Source organism: Podarcis muralis, chromosome 10 (assembly GCF_964188315.1).
Source record: "Podarcis muralis chromosome 10, rPodMur119.hap1.1, whole genome shotgun sequence".
NCBI lineage: Eukaryota > Metazoa > Chordata > Lepidosauria > Squamata > Lacertidae > Podarcis > Podarcis muralis.
Window position 1 is genome coordinate 71,775,199 of NC_135664.1, and position 21,095 is coordinate 71,796,293.

Here is a 21,095-nt window from a genome sequence, read left to right on the forward strand (position 1 = left end):
ATGAAATCTTAGACAAAGTCTCTGAAAGTCTTTGAATGAAGTGAGGTACCAGGCTTTGTACGATGAAAGACAAGCTGAAGCTTTGTGTCTTCAGCAAATATGATGTCCAACACTGCACAGAAATTCCGGATATTGACTGCTGTTTCGTAGATCTTCGTCAGCGTGGTGGGAGAATATAGAATTGTTTCATAAAAAAGGTAAAGGGACCCCTGACCATTAAGTCCAGACGTGACTGACTCTGGGGTTGCGGCGCTCATCTCGCTTTATTGGCCGAGGGAGCCGGTGTACAGCTTCCGGGTCATGTGGCCAGCATGACTAAGCCGCTTCTGGCGAACCAGAGCAGCGCATGGAAACGCCGTTTACCTTCCCGCCGGAGTGGTACCTACTTATCTACTTGCACTTTGACGTGCTTTCGAACTGCTAGGTTGGCAGGAGCAGGGACCGAGCAATGGGAGCTCACCCCGTCGCGGGGATTCGAACCGCCGACCTTCTGATTGGCAAGTCCTAGGCTCGGTGGTTTAACCCACAGCGCCACCCGCGTCCCAGAATGGTTTCATAAACCCATCTTATTTCAAATGAATATATGTGAATGAAAATATCAAATGCTGTGGAGCAGTGCTCATGTAATAACGACTACATTATTCTCCCACCACGCTGACGAAGATCTACGAAACAGCAGTCAATATCCGGAATTTCTGTTCAGTGTTGGACATTATATTTGCTGAAGACACAAAGCTCCACAGTTTATCTTTCATTGTACAAAGTTTGGTACCTTGCTTCATTCAAAGACTTTAAGTCTAAGATTTCATTTTGAACTTGTTATTGTTTGAAGGAATTCTATATAGATTGTCTATTACAAATAATTGTCTATTATTGCTTGTAAGCCGCTCTGAGCCCGGCCTTGTCTGGGGAGGGCAGGGTATAAATAAAAATTATTATTATTATTATTATTATTATTATTATTATTATTATTATTATTATTATTTGTGCACATGGTCATCGTGTTGCCTAAATATTGCTGACGTTCTCTTTTGCAACACAGGGGTTGGTTTAGGTTCCTGTGTCCGGTAGGACAACCTCAGAGAGATACAGTGACCTCCACACAACGGTGACTGCCCCATGGCCTCTTGTTCTCATTTCAGAATCTGCAGGGCAAGGGGAGTGTGCGTTTGCGTGTGTCCGTGGGGTGGAAAGAGGCCGATTCTTCCTGCAAGCTCCCGGCGCAGCTGTTTACCGGCTATGGATTACTGCAGTCACATGATCCGCTTCCCAGCAAAGCCAAGCTGTCCCCGGGACTGAGAAGGTCACTGGGAGATGTGGGGCTGGAGAGGGACAGGAGAAAAAGGCAGGCAGGCAGGCAAAGCACTGGCCTCCCCATTGCATCAGGGGGCAGGATTTGCAGCCAGAAGGGCTACAGAGCTGCTGCTCAGTTCCTGGCACCGCACGCCAGAGAAACGCCAGCACATCCGTGTCCTCAGCCACCCATCCAATCAAAGGCTAAAGCAAATGCTGGCAAACTTCACCAGCCTCCTTCTCTGCACCTTTTGCCTCCTGAGTTGCACTCAAGAGACGTGAGGAAAGTGGCACTGGTATTCATGGAGAAAGGAGATTAAGCACAGGTGCAACACGCAGACATTTCTGGTACATGGCCTGCAAGCTTTGCATTCTGGCCCCAAACACCTGCCCCAGATGCGCAGGAGCTAATTCTTGTTGTTATTTTATTGCATTGCATTGATGATATCCCACTTTATCTCCAAGGATCTCAAGGTGGTGTACATGGTATTCTCTCTCCTCATTCAATCCCCACAACAACCCTGTGAGGTAGGTTAGGCTGAGAGACAGTGGCTGGTCCCCAGGATCACCCAGTGATCTTCACGGCTGAGTGGGGGGTTTGGACCTTGGTCTCTTACGTCCTGGTCTCTGTCCCAGCTACTGCAGTTCAAAAGCACATCAGTGCAAGTAGTGCTGCTGCTGTTGTTTAGTCGTGTCTGACTCTTCGTGACCCCCTGGACCAGAGCACGCCAGGCACTCCTGTCTTCCACTGCCTCCCGCAGTTTGGTCAAACTCAGGCTGGTCTCTTCGAGAACACTGTCCCACCATCTCGTCCTCTGTCGTCCCCTTCTCCTTGTGCCCTCCATCTTTCCCAACATCGGGGTCTTTTCCAGGGAGTCTTCTCTTCTCAGGAGGTGGCCAAAGTCTTGGAGCCTCAGTTTCAGGATCTGTCCTTCCAGTGAGCACTCAGGGCTGATTTCCTGAAGAATGGATAGGTTTGCTCTTCTTGCAGTCCATGGGACTCTCAAGAGTCTCCTCCAGCACCAGAATTCAAAAGCATCCATTCTTCGGCGATCAGCCTTCTTTATGGTCCAGCTCTCACTTCCATACATCACTACTAGGAAAACCATAGCTTTACCTATGAATGGCCTTTATCGCTCTCCTTTATCTGTGTTGGGTTTCTCTTGAATCCCATTCGGAATAGGGGCTTGGGCAGGGAAGGCTAAGGCAGCGCTAAGCAACACCGCAACTAGATTAGAGACAGCTGCATCTTAGAACTGGCAAGTATAGAATCACAGAATTGCAGGGTTGGAAGGGACCCCAGCGGCCATCTAGTCCAACCCCTTGCAAAGTAGGAATCACAACTAAATCACAACTCATCTACGACTGCACATTGTATTAGGTAAAGGTAAAGGGACCCCTGACCTTTAGGTCCAGTCATGGCCGACTCTGGGGTTGCAGCACTCATCTCGCTTTATTGGCCGAGGGAGCCGGCGTACAACTTCTGGGTCATGTGGCCAGCATGACTAAGCCACTTCTGGCGAACCAGAGCAGCGCACAGAAACGCTGTTTACCTTCCCGCCGGAGCGGTACCTATTTATCTATTTGCACTTTGAGGTGCTTTCGAACTGCTAGGTTGGCAGGAGCAGGGACTGAGCAACGGGAGCTCACCCCGTCGCGGGATTTGAACCGCCGACCTTCTGATCGGCAAGTCCTAGGCTCTGTGGTTTAACCCACAGCTCCACCCGCATCCCTCTGCACGTTGTATTAGTAGTTACTAAAAAGACGTAACACTTTTTCATTTTCGTTTGTAATAAAGCCTGTTTTTAAGCAGGGAGATGAAAAACCAGGAATCAACATGCTCAGAGACTCAGTGAGAACAGGGGGACAGGCAGGAAGTGGGCTACCCTTGCAATTTCCTGCTGGCCTGCAGCCTAACACAGCACAGCACATTGGAAAACGGGTGGGGATAGTGGCAAAGACATTAAAAGGCAGCAAAGTTTGCAGGTTTCCCCACAGAACAGCTGGTCTACCTGGGCAGTGAGAATTTCAACAGAAGCACGCTTACAAATTCCGCAGAAAATAAGAAAATAGCGAACAGGAGAGGCAATATCAAAACAGCGATGTTAAGATTGACCAATGAAATGTTAAAATCCATCCACTATATTAGTTTTATATGAGCCTCCCAGAGTGGCTGGGGCAACCCAGTCAGATGGGTGGGGTACAAATAATAAATTATTATTTTATATTTGCATCATCTGCACTTTTGAAGAAAGAAAGGGCACATAGATTTTTATGCATAGTGGGGGCCATCTCAGAAGACATATTCCCCCTTGTGCAGGAGTGGATGAATCCCGTCCAGGGCAAATTCTGCAGGGCTCTGTTTGATCCCATTTCCACAATAATCTCTGAACATTTTTTTAAAAATCCTCTGTATTTAAATGTAGATTTTATCACTGTGTGTGTGTGTGTGTGTGTGTGTGTGTGATGTATGTATTTTATCTCAACGTATGCAATGTACACATTTCAAAATGTACTTTACTTTAATACACGTGGGTTTTTTTAATGCCATCCAGTAAATTTTTTGAACTGAGCACCATAGCACAAAACTCAGAGGCGCATAATTGCATTCGGATCTCTGAATTAGTCTGGAAGGTGCAAATTGGGTCAATCTAATCCTCTTCCATCCCTCCTCTCGTGTGAGAAGCAGAGCAGGAAAATGCTCTCTTCTGCCTTTTGCTAACTGGAGCAGGGGAGCATCGTTTCGGTCTACAATATTAAACCCGCAAACAGGGGGAGTTAAGTAACACTGAACTTAGTGGGACCGACTTCTGAAGCTCAGGCCGGCGCAGCGCAGAAGGGTTTGAGTTGATTAACCAATCAATCAACTCAAAAGCTGCAGCTTTAGCCTATGTGCCAGTGGCCTGGCTCCTTGGACAACCGCTGCCCATGGAGGGAAGATGAGCATCCTTCCTGATCCCCAACACTTCCCCTCTCAGCAGAAATGGCTGCGATGATAGTCTCTCCTCTGCTGATGCATTATAAATGAGTCACCGAAAATGTCCTGAGTGGTGGCAGCAGCGGCTGAAACCAAGTCACAGAATGCAGGGGGCAGTCAAGGCCGGTTCCCCGGGGCAAAAGCATCCCCTCCCAACCTGAGTTCCTGATACAGTCATACCTCGGGTTACAGTACGTTTCCAAACACAATTCAAAGTGTTGGTGCTGACCTTGAAAGCCCTAAACAGCCTCTGCCCAGTATACCTGAAGGAGCGTCTCCACCCCCATCGTTCTGCCCGGACACTGAGGTCCAGCTCTGAGGGCCTTCTGGCGGTTCCCTTCCTGTGAGAAGCCAAGTTACAGGGAACCAGGCAGAGGGCCTTCTTGGTGGTGGCACCCGCCCTGTGGAACGCCCTCCCACCAGATGTCAAAGAGACCAACAACTACCAGACTTTTAGAAGACATCGGAAGGCAGCCCTGTTTAGGGAAGCTTTTAATGTTTAATAGGTTGTTGTATTTTAGTGTTCTGTTGGAAGCTGCCCAGAGTGGCTGGGGAAACCCAGCCAGATGGGAGGAGTATAAATATTTATTATTATTATTATTATTATTATTATTATTATTATTATTATTATTACAGCAGCTGTAGGTTGTGTTTTTTGGGTTATGGACAGCCGAAGTACTGGAACGAGTTACTTCCGGGTTTCAGCGGTTGCTCCTGCGCAGAAGCGCCGAATCGCAACCTGCGTGTACACAGATGCAGTCATGAATGCTGCGGCTTGTGAACATGCATCCCACACGGATCACGTTTGCAACCCAAGCATTCACTGTATTGCCATTCTCCTACCAGCTGGGAGCATGAGTGACCAACCTTCCCTGCCCTGCTAGGAAAGGGATACCCACCAGCCCTTTTAAGATGCAGAGAATCTCCAGAAAGTGCAAGGAACGTTAAGACAAGCTTGCTGGATCAGGCCCATGTCCCATCTTGTCCAGCATCCTGTTCTCAGAGTAGCCCTGGGAAACTTGCACGCAGGGTTCAAACACAAGAGCATCACTCTCCGCCCCTGCAGTTTCCAGAAACTGGGATTTAGATTGAAGCATCACTGCCTCCGACCGCGGAGGCACAGCCAACCTGGCAAGTAGCCATTGATAGCCCTTTTCCTCCATGAATTTCTCTCATCCCTGGCCCCTGTGGCAGTGAGTTCCACAGTTTTAATCATGCGCTGCAGGAAGAAGGACCTGATTATCTGACTTGAAGCAGCTCCGTACGCTCAGCCTGAAAAGAAAGCCCCTCTAGCTGCTGAGAAAGGACCAGATTTTCAACTCTGCAGGGACAGCAGCCCAAAAAACCTCCTAAACGCTTTCTGAGGTCTCCCGCTTGCTAAGGCCCAAAATGGCTGCCAGCTTCTCCTCCCGTTAACAGCGCAGGCTGCTATTCCTTGGCGCAGAGCAGGAGGGAACATATTGCAGCGAGCAGTGAGCACCCGAGGACGGCCATCTATTCCTTTAAATGCAACGCTAATGCCTTGTAATCAGCTTTAATTTTTAAACAGGCCCGGTCCCTCCTGTCCATTTCCCCTAATTCAGGCCACGTGGAAGGTAAAACGCTCCTGCGCTTTAAAGGGAAGAACACACACACACACAAATAAAAATAGATGCCATGGCCTGTGACAGCTGGAGGGAGCGACTGATCGGCCCCATTAATGGGAGAGGATGTCAGGACTCCCAGCAGAGAAGGAAGGCGCTGCTGGGCGGAGGGGGGGGGGGAGGAAAGGGGGTGCCGCAAGCTTCTCTAAGAGCCGCAAGGCAAAGCGGGTAGCATGTGGCACGCCTCATTTATGTAATGCTTTAGAAGGCCAATGTATTCCTCTCTGTATGCGACCGGGAGTACAGTCATACCTGGCGTTACAGCTGCTTCAGGTTGCGGTTTTTTGGGCTGTGGACTGCCGAAACCCGGAAGAACCGGAACGGGTTACAGTCATACCTCAGGTTGAAGTAGCTTTGGGATAAGTATTTTTGGGTTGCGGTGACCTGGAAGTAACATAGCACGTTACTTCTGGGTTTTGCCGCTCGCTCATGCGCAGATGGTCAAAATGAGGTCATGCGCATAAGCGGTGAATCGCAACCCGCGCAGACGAGGGTTGCGTTCGCTTCTGGATGCGAACGGGGCTCTGGAACAGATCCCGTTCGCATCCAGAGGTACCACTGTACTTCCGGATTTTGGCGGTCACGCATGCACAGAAGCGCTAAATCGCGCTTTGTGCATGTGCAGAAGCACCAAATCGCAACTGTGCATGCACAGGCGTGGTTTGTGAATGCTGCGGGTTGCGAACATGCGTCCGCACGGATCACATTTGCAACCCGAGCGTCCACTGTACACTTCCCAAATTGCAGGTGGGGAATGCAAGGCCAAGCGAGGCAGAGTCCTGCCCATGCCCAGAGATGCCACCCACCATCGGAGACAGGATGGCCCTCAATGGGGAGAGGGGTGCCACGGGGTCCGTTGTGGCATCTGGCTGGTCACCGAGGGAGCAGGAAACTGGGCTGGAATAGCCTCCACCTGCAGGGCTCCAGGCCCACTGAGCCAGATCAGAAGGATGTAGTCAGCGCCACGGGGCCGAGTTCGCCACTACGCTCTCTCAGTCCCAGCTGGTAGACAGGCGGGCGCACGTCAGGCCCTGCCTAGACAGCAGCCTGGCTTCAGTCCCGCTGTGTCCCGGCCGAGTGCTGCAATGCCTGTGCTGGGGCCCCGTGGCAGAAGTAAGAAGCGCATGCACAGTTCCTACTGGCAAGCGTTAATGTCCAGGAGCAGTCTAGGACAACCAGCAGAAGCACACCCAGTGCTGGGCTTGGATTTGCGGTGGGCAGCATTGACCTCGGGGCTGGAGGCCTCTCCACTCCAAACACACCACAGTTAATCTTCCCAGGGCATCCCAAAAGCCACCAGTCATATTGAGAGAGAGGGGAAGAGATGGTCACATGACTTCCTGGGCTCGGCGTTTGATAGATCACTGAGACGAAGTGACAGTCTGGAACAGTCAGGATTGCGTCTGCAGTTCCACAAATAAAGCACCCAGTTTGCAGAATTCAGCTCTCTGAGAATTCTGCCTTTTTCATTATTTAATGAATCAAGTCTTTAGTCCTTATTGCTGTGTCCCTGCTGCTGGCATCTCAGCAGGGCAGGAAGAGGGCTGGATGGGATTTCCGTAGCTTCGGTGAGCAGCAAAGCTCCTGACCTGCAACTAGCAAATCTAGAACCGGAGATCAGGAAATAGAAGACGAATTGTGCACGTTCTGTCAATGTACCTAATCCATGCAGGCCGCAGAAATCACCCTTTATTGGTGCAGAATTTGGATTGAATAGGCGTGCAAGAGTAGCCGGCTGGGTCAGGCCAATGGCCCACTTAAATCCAGCATCCTGTTTTCACACTGGTCAACCGGATGCCCTGCAAGAGCTGCTACTCTCCTCCTGCGGTTTCCAGCAATTCAGAAGCACAGCAGCCTCCCAGTTTGCAGGCAGACCACAGCCACCAGGGGCCAGCAGCCACGGAGAGCCCCCTCTGCTATGAATTTGCCACCGAACTTGAACACTCAGTTCTGCTCATGGGAGCCCCTGCCCCTCTGCAAACAGGTCGCTCAGGTTCACCCCGAAACATGACTTCAGTGTCAGAGCTAATAATGATGATAATAATAATAATAATAATAATAATAATAATAATAATAATAATTTATTATTTATACCCCGCCCATCTGGCTGAGTTTCCCCAGCCACTCTGGGCGGCTTCCAACAAAGTATTAAAATACAGTAATGCATTAAATATTAAAAACTTCCCTGAACAGGGCTGCTTTCAGATGTCTTTTAAAGATAGGATAGCTGCTTATTTCCTTCACATCTGAAGGGAGGCCGTTCCACAGGGAGGGCGCCACCACCGAGAAGGCCCTCTGTCTGGTTCCCTGTAACTTCTCACAGGGAGGGAATCGCCAGAAGGCCCTCAGAGCTGGACCTCAGTGTCTGGGCTGAACAATGGGGGTGGAGATGCTCCTTCAGGTCTACTGGGCTGAGGCCGTTTAGGGCTTTAAAGGTCAGCACCAACACTTTGAATTGTGCTCGGAAACGTACTAGCTAAGGCTAGGGACATGTGAGGTGGTGAAGTGAGTGCGCTCCTCTTCTCCGCTGAATAACCGCAGCCGATCTCCATCGACTGGGGTTAACGGGAGAAGGGCTAGGAGGACAAAGTCCTCTTATCAGTTAAATTTGGTGTCCAAAAGGTTCCAGCATGGAGAGACCGCTGTACCATGAACCCTGGCAGCAGAGATACAGCTTTCTGACCCTTGAAGAACATCCCTTCTGCCACCCACTGCCTTTATGGTCAGGGAGGGGTTCTCGGCCGGCCTCCACTAACCAGCGGCGATACGGGTAACAGATACGGCTATTTCCTTGCAGGAAAGGACGTCAGGATTACTGGACTTTGGCAAAGCTCTTGCTAAGAAGCGAAGGACGGGCCGGAGGAGGCATACGTAATAGGATGATGAAGGAGCCCATTCGTTTGCATCGAATCTAGGGCAGAATGAATTGGCTGGTTAATTCCACCGCTCGCTAAGGCTCTTCACCCTCCTTCCCCTCCCTCAGCTATTCGTGACCAATCAGATAGCTGCCCCCTTAATCTTCTACGCCGACCGAGTTCCGCGCTAACGAAGCCTCCCTGATTGGCTACGCTGGGGAGCTGACGCCCGTGTAACCGGGCAGATCCTTTCCTGGGTGCTGGGTGGGAGAGGACTGGCCTGCCCAGAAGTCAAAACGCAAAAAAAATCCAAGCACGAGCCGGGGATGCTGAGCGTTTGCGCTCCGTGCGATCGCAAAGAGTCTGCTAGTGCTGCCTGCCCACCGGCGAAGGAAAAGCAATTGGCCAGTTATGTAAGAACACTACATGGCACAGTGTTCCCCAAGGCTCCCCAGCTCCCAACCTAGCTTAGCCAGAGGCACCGAACTCTTAATGCCACCCAAAATTAGAGCAATGGTAAAAAGGTAAAGGGAACCCTGCCCATTAGGTCCAGTCGTGACCGACTCTGGGGTTGCGGCACTCATCTCGCTTTACTGGCCGAGGGAGCCAGCGTACAGCTTCTGGGTCATGTGGCCAGCATGACTAAGCCGCTTCTGGCGAACCAGAGCAGCGCACGGAAACGCCGTTTCCCTTCCCGCCGGAGCGGTACCTATTTATCTACTTGCATCTTGACGTGCTTTCAAACTGCTAGGTTGGCAGAGCAGGGACCGAGCAACGGGAGCTCACCCCGTCGCGGGGATTCGAACCGCCGACCTTCTGATCGGCAAGTCCTAGGCTCAGTGGTTTAACCCACAGCGCCACCCGCGTCCCATAAGAGCAATGGTAAGAAAGAAGAAATGGCATGGGGATGGAAGTGGTGCAGGGCTGAAAGCCAACAACGCAAGCCCCTTTATCATGAATGTCAAGAGCTGGGTATGTGAAGGATTCGGAAGAAAAAGAAAGACTTGGGTCACCTGGCTTGTTCGAACGTTGGTCAAATAATGGTCAAATATTTTTCAAGCATTCACTTTATTACAACAACAACAACAGCAACAAAAAAAGAGAGGGTACTTTCATCATCTACAGATTTTGGTGGTCACACTAATTACAAGAAAAAAGAACCCCAAAGCCGTTAACCGTTACTGCGAAACGATGCAATTGATGTTTTGGAAGCTGGAAGATATTTCCAGGCCGATGTAAGGCAGACCCACGTGGGAAAGGGGGGAGCAGCCTGCGGCAAGCAAAATGGGAGTCAGGGGGTGGCCGTTTGCGTCTGAAGATGGCTGGCACCCTGTCAGGAGCCACTGGCCGCGACCAGAAAGAGAAGCTTTCATATGAATCTGCTCCTGACTGCTGCAAGGATGTGGGGCGGAGGCCCTATACCTGCCATTGCAAAGATATGGGCATCATCACAAAACTTGGGGGGGGGGAGCAGCCCTTGAGCTGCCACCAAGAAGTTGGCATTCTCAGAATATTTGACAGTATTTGACCAAGGTCAAATCACAGGCCTTCTTCAAGCTGGCAATATCTGACCAGCCCGCCAACCCTCTTGGAAAAGAGACCATTTCATTTCTGAACGGGGTGAGCGAGGCAGAAGGGCTCGGAGGGGGATTGGGACCGGCAGCTCTGCCCAACCCGTCTCAATCCTTAGCTTAAAAGGGATGCCAAGGTCCTTTCCATGCCGTTTCCTGCGGGCCAGATGATGTAGGAGTGTGCCATGGGGACGCCCCAAGTGAGGCTCACGGGGTCAGCAGGGGCTTCGCTCCCCACTTCCTCTGGGGCAACAGGAGCTGCAAGATGTAAGGCAGTGGGGATTTAGGCACTACAATAACTTAATAATGCCTGCGTCGCAGGGGGGGTTGGACTAGATGACCCTCGGGGTCCCTTCCAACTCTACAGTGATTCTGAGCGCACACCAAAGTCAGAGCAGCTTCTGGCATAACTGGGTCCGAGAGAACAAGCAACCACCAGCCCTCTAGCCGCAAGGAGAGCCCGCTGGATGAGGCCAATGGCCCATACACTGCGCATCCTGTTCTTGCATTAGCCAAACAGATGTCTGCATGCAGGATTTAAGCACAAGAGGAACTCCTGCCTCTGATGCTTTTCAGCAGCTGGAATGCAGAACCATTGCTGCCGCGGCTTGGAGCCGACGACAGCCCACTGCACTCGATTGCAATTTGCTGCAGGGTGAAATTCGAAGTGCTGGTTATTAGCAGCCCCAGCTCCTGCGGATAAGGCTCTCAATGGCTGCAAAAGCACCTCTTTGCATAGGAACCCATTAGATGGGCTTGGGACACCTGCACCCCCGGGCAGAAAGCAGAACAGTCTTGCTAGAACGCTCTGTGGTTCTGCAGGCCTGCCAGAGTCCCACTTTGCAAAGACCCAGTTGCCAAGAAAGTCTTCTTCGGGGCAGGGCTGGAGCAGCCAAACAGCCTCAGAACTGTTTGCCCTGCTGAAGGAAGGAGGAAGGTTTTGGAACGCTTTGCTGAACGCGTCGCAAGTGACTTGTTTACCAGCTGCAAGGTGCCTGGGCTCTCAGGAGCAGAAAAGCAGCAATTAAGCAAGCAGAGAGACCGCCTACATTTCTAGGCTTGGTTACCGGCTCTGAGGCCGGAGCGGGAAACCCAACGGAGTAAACAGCATGAAGGATGCTCAGGTCTACGCCACACAGGGAACCGTATGAAACCGCTTTACACTGAAGCAGGCATGCTCTCTCTTCCTAGGCCATATCTTGCTAGCCCTGCTATGCACACTTCCTAGAGGGTTTTTGCCTGGCTGGGCTGTGCCCCTGAAGTCTGATAATACCTCATAATAATAATAAGAAGAATATAGTCATACCTCGGGTTGAATGCGCTTCGGGATGAGCGCGTTCGAGTTGTGCTCCGTGGCAACCCGGAAGTAACGGAGCACGTTACTTCCGGGTTTCGCCGCTTGCGCATGCGCAGACACTCAAAATGACGTCACGCGCATGCGCAGAAGCGGCGAAAAGCGACGTGTGTGCGCGCAGACGTGCCGTTGTTGGTTACGTTTGCTCCTAGATGCGAACGGGGCTCCGGAACGGATCCTGTTCGCATCTAGAGGTACCATTGTAATAATAATAATAATAATAATAATAATAATAATAATAATAATAATAATATATTTATACACTGCCCATCTGACTGGTTGCCCCAGCCACTCTGGGCAGCTACCAACACATATAAAAACATAATAAAACATCAAACTTTATAAACTTCCCCATATTGGGCTGCCGTCAGATGTCTTCTAAAAGTCACGTAGTTGTTTATTTCCTTGACATCTGATGGGAGGGTGTTCCGCAGGGCGGACCACCCCACCGAGAAGGCCCTCTGCCTGGTTCCCTGTAACTTCACTTCTCGCAGGGAGGGAACCCCTAGGAGGCCCTCGGAGCTGGACCTCAGTGCAGAGACCTTGTGCAGAGGTCTTTCCTGTCACCTGTTAACCTGACCTTTCCCCCAGTGAAGCTGTGGAACTGAATCTGGGACCTCTGCATGCAAAGACCTGAGTTGCGTGGCTCCACCCATGTCACCCAGGGAAAGGAAGCAGAGGGGCCTATAAATTGGAGAAGCTAAGTTCTGCGAACTTTCCTGCATTCTGAGAGCCCAACAACTCAGGAAGCTACTCTTTTTTGAGGCGAGTAAACGACAAAGCGGGTAGATTTTACTGTTCTGGCTGGGAACCGCCTTCTTTGGGCCCAGTGAGACTTTGAAACCCCATCCATCAGTCTGAGCGAGTTCACAAAGGAATCAGGAAGAAACGCAATTGCGTATCTGCATCGGCCTACCGTTCGCATCTTGAACCCCGGTGAGCGCGCCGACGGCTGCTGCAGTTTCACCGGACAAAACAATCTGGCCCCCGCCTTGGAGGGTGGCTTCTGCAAGCGTGGCGACGGCGTGGGCGGCTGCTTCGCTGCAAGGCAAGGAGAGGAGAGGTTACCAAAAGGACAGAGAGAGAGAGCAAGCAATGAAACGTGAATGGCATGGACAGGAGTCCCAAATTTAACCTCTAGCCCTGGGAAATTAAAAAAAAAAGTGTTCCTGATTCAAGGTAACAGGCGTGGCAAAGTTGGAGAGATGATGGGGAACATGTCTCTGTTCACAAAAGCCCTGCAGAAATCAGGAGCCACCAGAATATCCCCACCAAAGCATCTAATTTCTTTGTTTATTTCATAAAATCTATACACTGCTAGGTTGTAAAAAAAAAAAAAATCCCTCAAAGCAGTTTAAGAAGAGAATAAAACAATACAACCATCAGTTTAAAAAAAATGTGTAAAAGCAACTGTGCAAATCATTCAAAACATAAAATCGATAGTAAGCTAAAAGCAGATCACAACATACAGTGGTGCCTCGCAAGACGAAATTAATTCGTTCCGCGATTTTTTTCGTCTTGCGATTTTTTTCGTCTTGCAAAGCACGGTTTCGGGAAAGTTTTGGGAAAGCTTCAAAAATCACCAAAGTCTTTAAAAACCTCAAAAAAGGCTACCACACCATGTTCTATGAGTTGCTCCTCAAAGTCAAGTCGCAACTGTATTAACGGTGTTAAGAAAAAGGAAACAAACTTGCAAGACGTTTCCGTCTTGCGAAGCAAGCCCATAGGGAAAATGGTAAAGGGTAAAGGGACCCCTGACCATTAGGTCCAGTCGTGGCCGACTCTGGGGTTGCAGCGCTCATCTCGCTTTACTGACCGAGGGAGCCGGCGTACAGCTTCCGGGTCATGTGGCCAGCATGACTAAGCCGCTTCTGGCGAACCAGAGCAGCGCACGGAAACACCATTTACCTTCCCCCCGGAGCGCTACCTATTTATCTACTTGCACTTTGACGTGCTTTCAAACTGCTAGGTTGGCAGGAGCAGGGACCGAGCAACGGGAACTCACCCTGTCACAGGGATTCGAACCACCGACCTTCTGATAGGCAAGTCCTAGGTTCTGTGGTTTAACCTACAGCGCCACCCGCGTCCCCGGTATGTCTGGGTAGGCTGGTCTAAACTAAAATGTTTTTAGCGGACACAGGAAAGAGCAGAGTGAGATGCCTGCCTGATATCAATAGGCAGGGAGTTCCACAGTGCAAGCGCTGCCACACAGAGAGATTGATCTCTTGCAAATGGGGAACAGGTATTATGTGTACTCTTCTTTGAGGAGTGGGCTTCTCTTGGTCCCACCGCCTTCACAGGCGAACGTGGTAGGGACACAGAAGTGGGGCTTTTCAGTGGCTGCTCCCAGACTTTGGAACTCCCTCCCTGGAGAAGCCAGATTGGCTCCCTCCCTGTTGTCCTTCTGCCAGCAGGGGAAGCCCTTCTCCTTTCAACAGGCTTTGGGGGTGGAATCAACAAAAAACAAGCAAACATTAACAGAATTATATGCAGACATATACAATTCTATTAATATTTTCTTGTTTTTTAATGTTTTGCCCTCATGTTTATAGCAGTTCATATTTTATTTGTAAGCTGCCTTGAGTCCCTGTCAGGGGGAAAAGGCAGGGTATAAGTAAATATAACACAGTCGTATCTTGGAAGTCGAATGGAATCCATTCTGAAGTCTGTTCGACTTCCAAAATGTTCGGAAACCAAAGCGCAGCTTCTGATTGGCTGCAGGAAGCTCCTGCAGCCAATCAGAAGCCCCGTCGGACGTTCGGCTTCCAAAAATAGTTCGCAAACCGGAAGGAACAGTCACGTCTGGGTTTGCGGTGTTTGGGAGCCAAAACGTTTGAGAACTAAACTGTTTGAAAACCAAGGTATGACTGTAATGAAAACTTTATTATTTGTGCTCTGCCTATCTTACCGGGTTGCCCCAGCCACTCTGGGTGTAGTATATAATACTACTGTACAGTGGTACCTCGGGTTAAGTATTTAATTCGTTCTTAACCTGAAACTGTTCTTAACCTGAAGCACCATTTCAGCTAATGGGGCCTCCTGCTGCCGCCGTGCAATTTCTGTTCTCATCCTAAAGCAAAGTTCTTAACCCGGGGTACTATTTCTGGGTTAGCAGAGTCTGTAAGCTGCAAGTGTATGTAACCTGAAGCGTATGTAACCCGAGGTACCACTGTATGACTATTGGGCTGCAACAGGAAAGAACAATGCCTTTTCTCTCTGGTTTCCATATCTGTCGGCTGCAATCCTGTTCGCTCCCGGCCCAGCCATCACCTCACTCCCGCACAAGGACTGCTCGAGTCAGCTCAGGCGCTTGGAGGCTTGTTAACAAACCCTCGGGGGACGCTATTAAATCCGCTGCCATCAGAACCATTTCCCCACAGCAAAGCAGACTTTCCTGCCGATACCCCAAGCCAGTCCTCCTGCGCATCTGAGGCTTAGAAGCCGAGCTGGTGTGTGTGTGTGTGTGTGTGTCGGCAAGGGAATCGGCTTCGAAAGCAACAGAGGCCTGATATCGAATGTTGTTGCGGAGTCGGTGGAGAGGCAGGGCACCCCACGGCCCATCGCCACAGGTGACAACATTCAGACTGTGTGTGTCTGCTGGTCAGAGGTCAGGGAGCACACCTGTTGCACCCTCCTTGGCCGCAGGGTGCTGTGAGAAGGATGCAGCAGCTCACGGCGGGGCGGGGTGCCTTGATGTGCCCCCCAAAAGACTGAGCCCGGGACAACGACCCCCTCAGCTCCTCATGCTATGCTCCTGTCGTAGCTAGTAGCCACCTGGCTATTGTCAAGGGCATTTTGCCTCTGGTGTTGTGCTAACAAAATGAGCACTTAATAAATAAGCAAATAAATGGGAAATTCATAACCAAATCCCTTTAAAAGCGAAGACGCAGGTATTTGGCTACCCCACCATGCTTAAGTTTTCTCAAGCAAGCGCGAGAGCCTGTTGCCCCATCACCTTGGGGGCCTATTAACAAAGAGGAGGGAAATATAAACGGTGCAATGCTTTGATGGTATTTTATTGCTGTTTTCGGCTGGGGTGTTTTCTGTCGTCAGCAGCCCTGCCTTCCCAGCGGGAAACAAGCAAATAAACGCTGTGCCGTGCTTCAGAACTGCAGAGCTCTCTTAGAAGAGGGCCTCTTAAAGGCAGACTTGCCGAGTCTTGTGAATCCCAAAACAGCTCTAGGTAAATGTAAAGGTAAAGGGACCCCTGAGCATTAGGTCCAGTTGTGACCGACTCTGGGGTTGCGGCGCTCATCTCGCTTTATTGGCCGAGGGAGCCGGCGTACAGCTTCCGGGTCATGTGGCCAGCATGACTAAGCCGCTTCTGGCGAACCAGAGCAGCGCACGGAAACACCGTTTACCTTCCCGCTGGAGCGCTACCTATTTATCTACTTGCACTTTTGACGTGCTTTCGAACTGCTAGGTGGGCAGGAGCAGGGACGGAGCAACAGGAGCTCACCCCGTCGTGGGGATTCGAACCGCCGACCTTCTGATCGGCAAGTCCTAGGCTCTGTGGCTTAACCCACAGCGCCACCCGCGTCCCCCGCAAAACAGCTCTACTGTTGGCTAAAAGAGACTTGACTTTTTGCCAAACTACCCAAGGTGAGATTTCATGAGCAGTTTGGCCAATTCCAGCTATAACTTTGCTTCTTTTGCAAGTTACTTTTAGAGAGAGGTTAGGTAGCAAGGAGCCATTAAAAGGTAAAGGTACCCCTGCCCGTATGTGCCAGTCGTGACCGACTCTGGGGTTGCACGCCCATCTCGCTTAAGAGGCCGGGGGCCAGTGCTGTCCGGAGACACTTCCAGGTCACGTGGCCAGCGTGATGAAGCTGCTCTGGCGAGCCAGCACAAGCGCAGCACACGGAAACGCTGTTTACCTTCCCGCTATAAAGCGGTCCCTATTTATCTACTTGCACTTAAGAGTACTTTCGAACTGTTAGGTGGGCAGGAGCTGGGACCGAACGACGGGAGCTCACCCCGCCGCAGGGATTCGAACCGCCGATTGGCAAGTCCTAGGCGCTGAGGTTTTACCCACAGCGCCACCCGCGCCCCAGCAAGGAGCCATTGGCCTTCACCAAACCAGCCCAGCACCCAAACATCAATGAAGACCCCATGTGCCCAGTTTGGCGACAGCATCTCAATACCTGTTGAGGGCCATGGTGACTGTTGCCCCTTGCTGCATCTCTTGCGATGCCGCCACCGCCGCTTCTGCCAGGGATGCCACTGCCTGCGTGGCTTCTGAGGCCTGGGTGGTTTGGATCGTCATCTCTCCTCCCTGTAGCGTTGCCCAGTTCTGCTCCACCTGGTGGGACGGAGAAGACGAGAGAGGCATGATGAAACTCGGGCCGTCTCAGAAGGTATCCAGGGACTGTTCCTGCTAGGGGCATTTCTCTCTCTCTTTCAATAAATTTATTTATTTTGTTTTTCTAATAATAATACAGTGGTGCCTCGCAAGACGAAATTAATTCGTTCCGCGAGTTTTGTCGTCTTGCGATTTTTTCGTCTTGCGAAGCACGGTGTCGGGAAAGTTTTGGAAAAGCTTCAAAAATCACCAAAGTCTTCAAAAACCTCAAAAAAGGCTACCAAAAAAGGCTCCTCGAAGTCAAGTTGCAACTGTATTAACGGTGTTAAGAAAAAGGAAACAAACTTGCAAGACGTTTCCGTCTTGCGAAGCAAGCCCATAGGGAAAATCGTCTTGCGAAGCAGCTCAAAAAACAAAAAACCCTTTCGTCTTGCGAGTTTTTTGTCTTGTGAGGCATTCGTCTTGCGAGGTACCACTGTAATAATAATAATTTTTTATTTATACCCCGCCCTTCCCGGTTGAGAAAACCAGGCTCAGGGCGGCTGACAACAAATTTTAAACACTTAATTGATGCAACAAAAAAAAAGAGCATAAAATACAGTATAAAACGTAAATAACAATAAACTCAGAATTCAAAAATCAATTTAGGGGGGAAATCCATCCAATAAACATTGGATGATCACCAGGGCCAGCTGGCTAAATTAGTCCTGTTTGGGCCAGCGAGGAGACCGGGGAGAAATAGCTGTGGGATCTTCATAAAAGGGGGAGAGGGAGGAAAGGAAGGGGAATAAAAGATCAGGCTAAGTTCAGATTGAAAGCCAGGTGGAACAGCTCTGTCTTCTAAGAATTTCACAATCACATATCCAACATACAACATAAGAACAAGTTTCCAGAGAATCTCCTGGGCTCCCCTTCTCCCCTTTGTGGGTCCTATTATTAATCATTTCCGCCTGCATCTTTTATCAGAATCCAAATCTTCTGCATCTCCATTGTATCCAAAATCCACCATTAAACTACAAGTGTTATCCCAACCCTGCTAACAATTTTAACTGTCTTTCAATGGTTTTTAAGGTCAATTGTAAATTTCCCCCATTCCTTATTAAATTTTTGGTCTTCCTGATTTCTGATTCTTCTGGTCATTTCTGCCATTTCGGCATAATCCACCACCTCAACCTGCCATTCTTCTCTGGTTGGGACTTTGTCTTCTTTCCAGAAGCTTGGGTGCATTTCTCAATGCCAAGATTTTGGTACGTGGAGGGGCGATGGGAGGGTTTTTTCTTTTTACCCTCCCCTCCACCCCACTGCTTCCCTTCACCTATGTGAGAGCTTCCCAACATAATATTTTTTCTAGTTGCTTTAACAAAATAACATGAAAACCAATAAATTATAATTACTTCTTTTGTCCTTACACGCTTAACAATCGCCTATTAGGAGTTCTGCTTTAACACCATATTTATTCAGGTATCCCCCTATGCATTCCCGTTCTGTGTAGAATTTTTGGTTGGAGCAGCCCCTGATTGCTGCAGTCATTTTTGCCATCTCGGCAAACTCACAAATCTTAACTTGCCGTTCTGTCATTTGTGGTACTTTTTCTGTTTTCCAATATTTTGCCATAAGTATTCTTGTGGCTGCAGTTACCGTATTTTTCTCTCTATTACACGCAGATTTTTTCTCCTAAAAAGGAAGGGGAAATGTCTGTGCGTGTTATGGAGCGAATGTGGGGGGGGTCCCTGGAGCCGATTAGGGGAGCGCAGGAACAAAAATCAGCAAAAATCAATCGTGCGTTGTGTCGGAGAGGGAAACCTGAAAAGAGGAAGTGGTTGCTTTCCTGCATTCTGCCTCAGGGTCTTACTGCCCACCCTCCTCTGTTTCGTTGCTGTGTTTGCTCAAACGGAACAAAGAGCAGGCAAATCCCCTCCCCTCCCGGCAAGCAGAGGGGAAAGCAGAGGTCTTTCCTTCTAATTCCTCTCCGTGCGCCTCGCAGGCAGCCAGAAAACATGCAGGAGGAGAGAGAGAGCTGGCTTCGGTTTGGGGAAACTTTTGCCTTTCTTTCCTCCCTCCCGTTAAATCCCTCTCCTGCTTTCTTAGCCAGCTGCTTCTCTGCACACCGCTCTCTTGTCCCTTCTGTGTTTTTCCTTCACTCCCCACTTAAAATGTAGTTACAAAGCATGGATCCACATGGATCCTCAGGATCTTTGCATTGGGCCACCCCAAATTCACCATCAGATCACATAGCAGCCTGCCCCCCAAAAATCACACACCCACTGTTGCCTGGGGCTGCAATGGTGCAAAAATGTGGTTAAAAAGCATGGATCCACATGGATCCTCAGGATCTTTGCATTGAGCTACCCCAAATTCACCATCAGATCACATGTCTGTGGCCACAGCATGAAGCACAAAAATGATACATCCACTGTTTCATTCAGAATTTTTTTCCTTGTTTTCCTCCTCTAAAAACGATGTGCGTGTTATGGTCAGGTGCGTGTTATAGAGCGAAAAATACGGTATATACAAAAATATATTCCTTTTGTCCTTGGGTATGTCGTTTGTTAATAAAACTCAATAAGTATGACTCTGGTTTTTTTGAAATAGATCTTTTTGATCTCCTCATGTACAGTGGTACCTCGGGTTACATACGCTTCAGGTTACAGACGCTTCAGGTTACAGACTCCGCTAACCCAGAAATAGTGCTTCACGTTAAGAACTTTGCTTCAGGAGGAGAACAGAAATTGTGCTCCGGTGGCGCAGCGGCAGCAGGAGGCCCCATTACCTAAAGTGGTGCTTCAGGTTAAGAACAGTTTCAGGTTAAGTACGGACCTCCGGAACGAATTAAGTACAGTGGTGCCTCGCAAGACGAAATTAATCCGTTCCGCGAGTCTCTTCGTCTTGCGGTTTTTTCGTCTTGCGACGCACGGCTATTAGCGGCTTAGCGGCTATTAACGGCTTAGCGGCTTTAAGAAAAAGGAAACAAACTCGCAAGAACTCGCAAGACGTTTTGTCTTGCGAAGCAAGCCCATGGGGAAATTCGTCTTGCGGAACGACTCAAAAAACGGAAAACCCTTTCGTCTAGCGAGTTTTTCGTCTTGCGAGGCATTCGTCTTGCGGGGCACCACTGTACTTAACCTGAGGTATCACTGTATCTCGTTCCAAAATTGTCTTACCGCTTTACACCCCCACCACATATGGTATAATGTACCCACCTCTTTCATCTCCATGGGTAGAGCATTTAACAGCAGAAGGTCTCTGCCTCAATCCCCAAAGCCACCTCCAGCTACGGATGGGAAGATTCTCTGCCTGAGCCTCAGGAGGGAGCCGCTGTTGCCAGGCAGTGTATGTACCGTATTTTCCGCTCCATTTGACGCAGTTTTCCCCCTCCAAAAATTGAGGGGAAATGTGTGTGCGTCCTATGGAGTGAATGCAGGCTTGTTCCATAGCCGCGCGCAACCCCTCCAGCAGGGAGAGATTGCGCGGGGCTATGGCTTCTTCGCAACCGGTGGTATCTTGGTTTTCGAACGGCTTAATTATTGAACAAATTGGCTCCCAAACGCCGCAAACCTGGAAGTGTTCCAGTTTGCGAACGTTTTTTGGAAGCCGGACATCCGACTCAGCTTCTGATGAGAGCAGGAAGCTCCTGCAGCCAATCGGAAGCTGCGCCTTGGTTTTCGAACGGTTTCAGGAGCCAAGCAGACTCCCGGAATGGATTAAGTTCGAGAACCAAGGTACCGCTGTATTTGTATTGTATTTACGTTGTAAATGTATTTCACAATGAATAAATGGTACTGGGGAAAGGAGGTGGCAGCTAGCGGTTGGTTGGTTATTCTATTCAGCCAACGTGGCAAGGAACAGGCTGTGGCCAGACTCGATTGCAGGAGGCAGCGACTTCGTATCTTCACATGCTCGGAACAGGAAGCAAATACATTAGGCAAGGTGGAAGGTGCCCGCTTTCACAGAGACAATGAGGGGCTTGTCTCCTGAAACCCCCTTTGATGCATCGGGTGGAATTTTCAGGGACAGAAATCTCCAAAAACAAAACAACCAGTTTCTGGCCGGCCTTTCAAATGCAAATGCCGGCGTCTCTGGGAACAAGAGCTGTTTTTGTG

At 49.8% G+C, this 21,095-nt stretch overlaps 1 protein-coding gene across 6 annotated transcripts in view; it reads right to left on the bottom strand.

Moving 5' to 3' along the window:
- NRF1 (nuclear respiratory factor 1) overlaps positions 1-21,095 on the bottom strand; it is an 80,112-nt gene that overhangs the window by 12,647 nt on the left and 46,370 nt on the right. For 5 of the 6 annotated variants that reach the window (XM_077935374.1, XM_077935373.1, XM_077935377.1 and 2 more), the window contains 2 exons: positions 16,838-16,995; positions 12,610-12,734 (listed from right to left, as the gene is read on the bottom strand). In XM_077935374.1, coding sequence (XP_077791500.1) covers positions 12,610-12,734; positions 16,838-16,995 — 283 coding nt within the window. Of the gene's footprint in view, positions 1-9,819; positions 10,598-12,609; positions 12,735-16,837; positions 16,996-21,095 lie in introns of those variants that run through there. The other variant, XM_077935375.1, reaches the window with a different exon arrangement.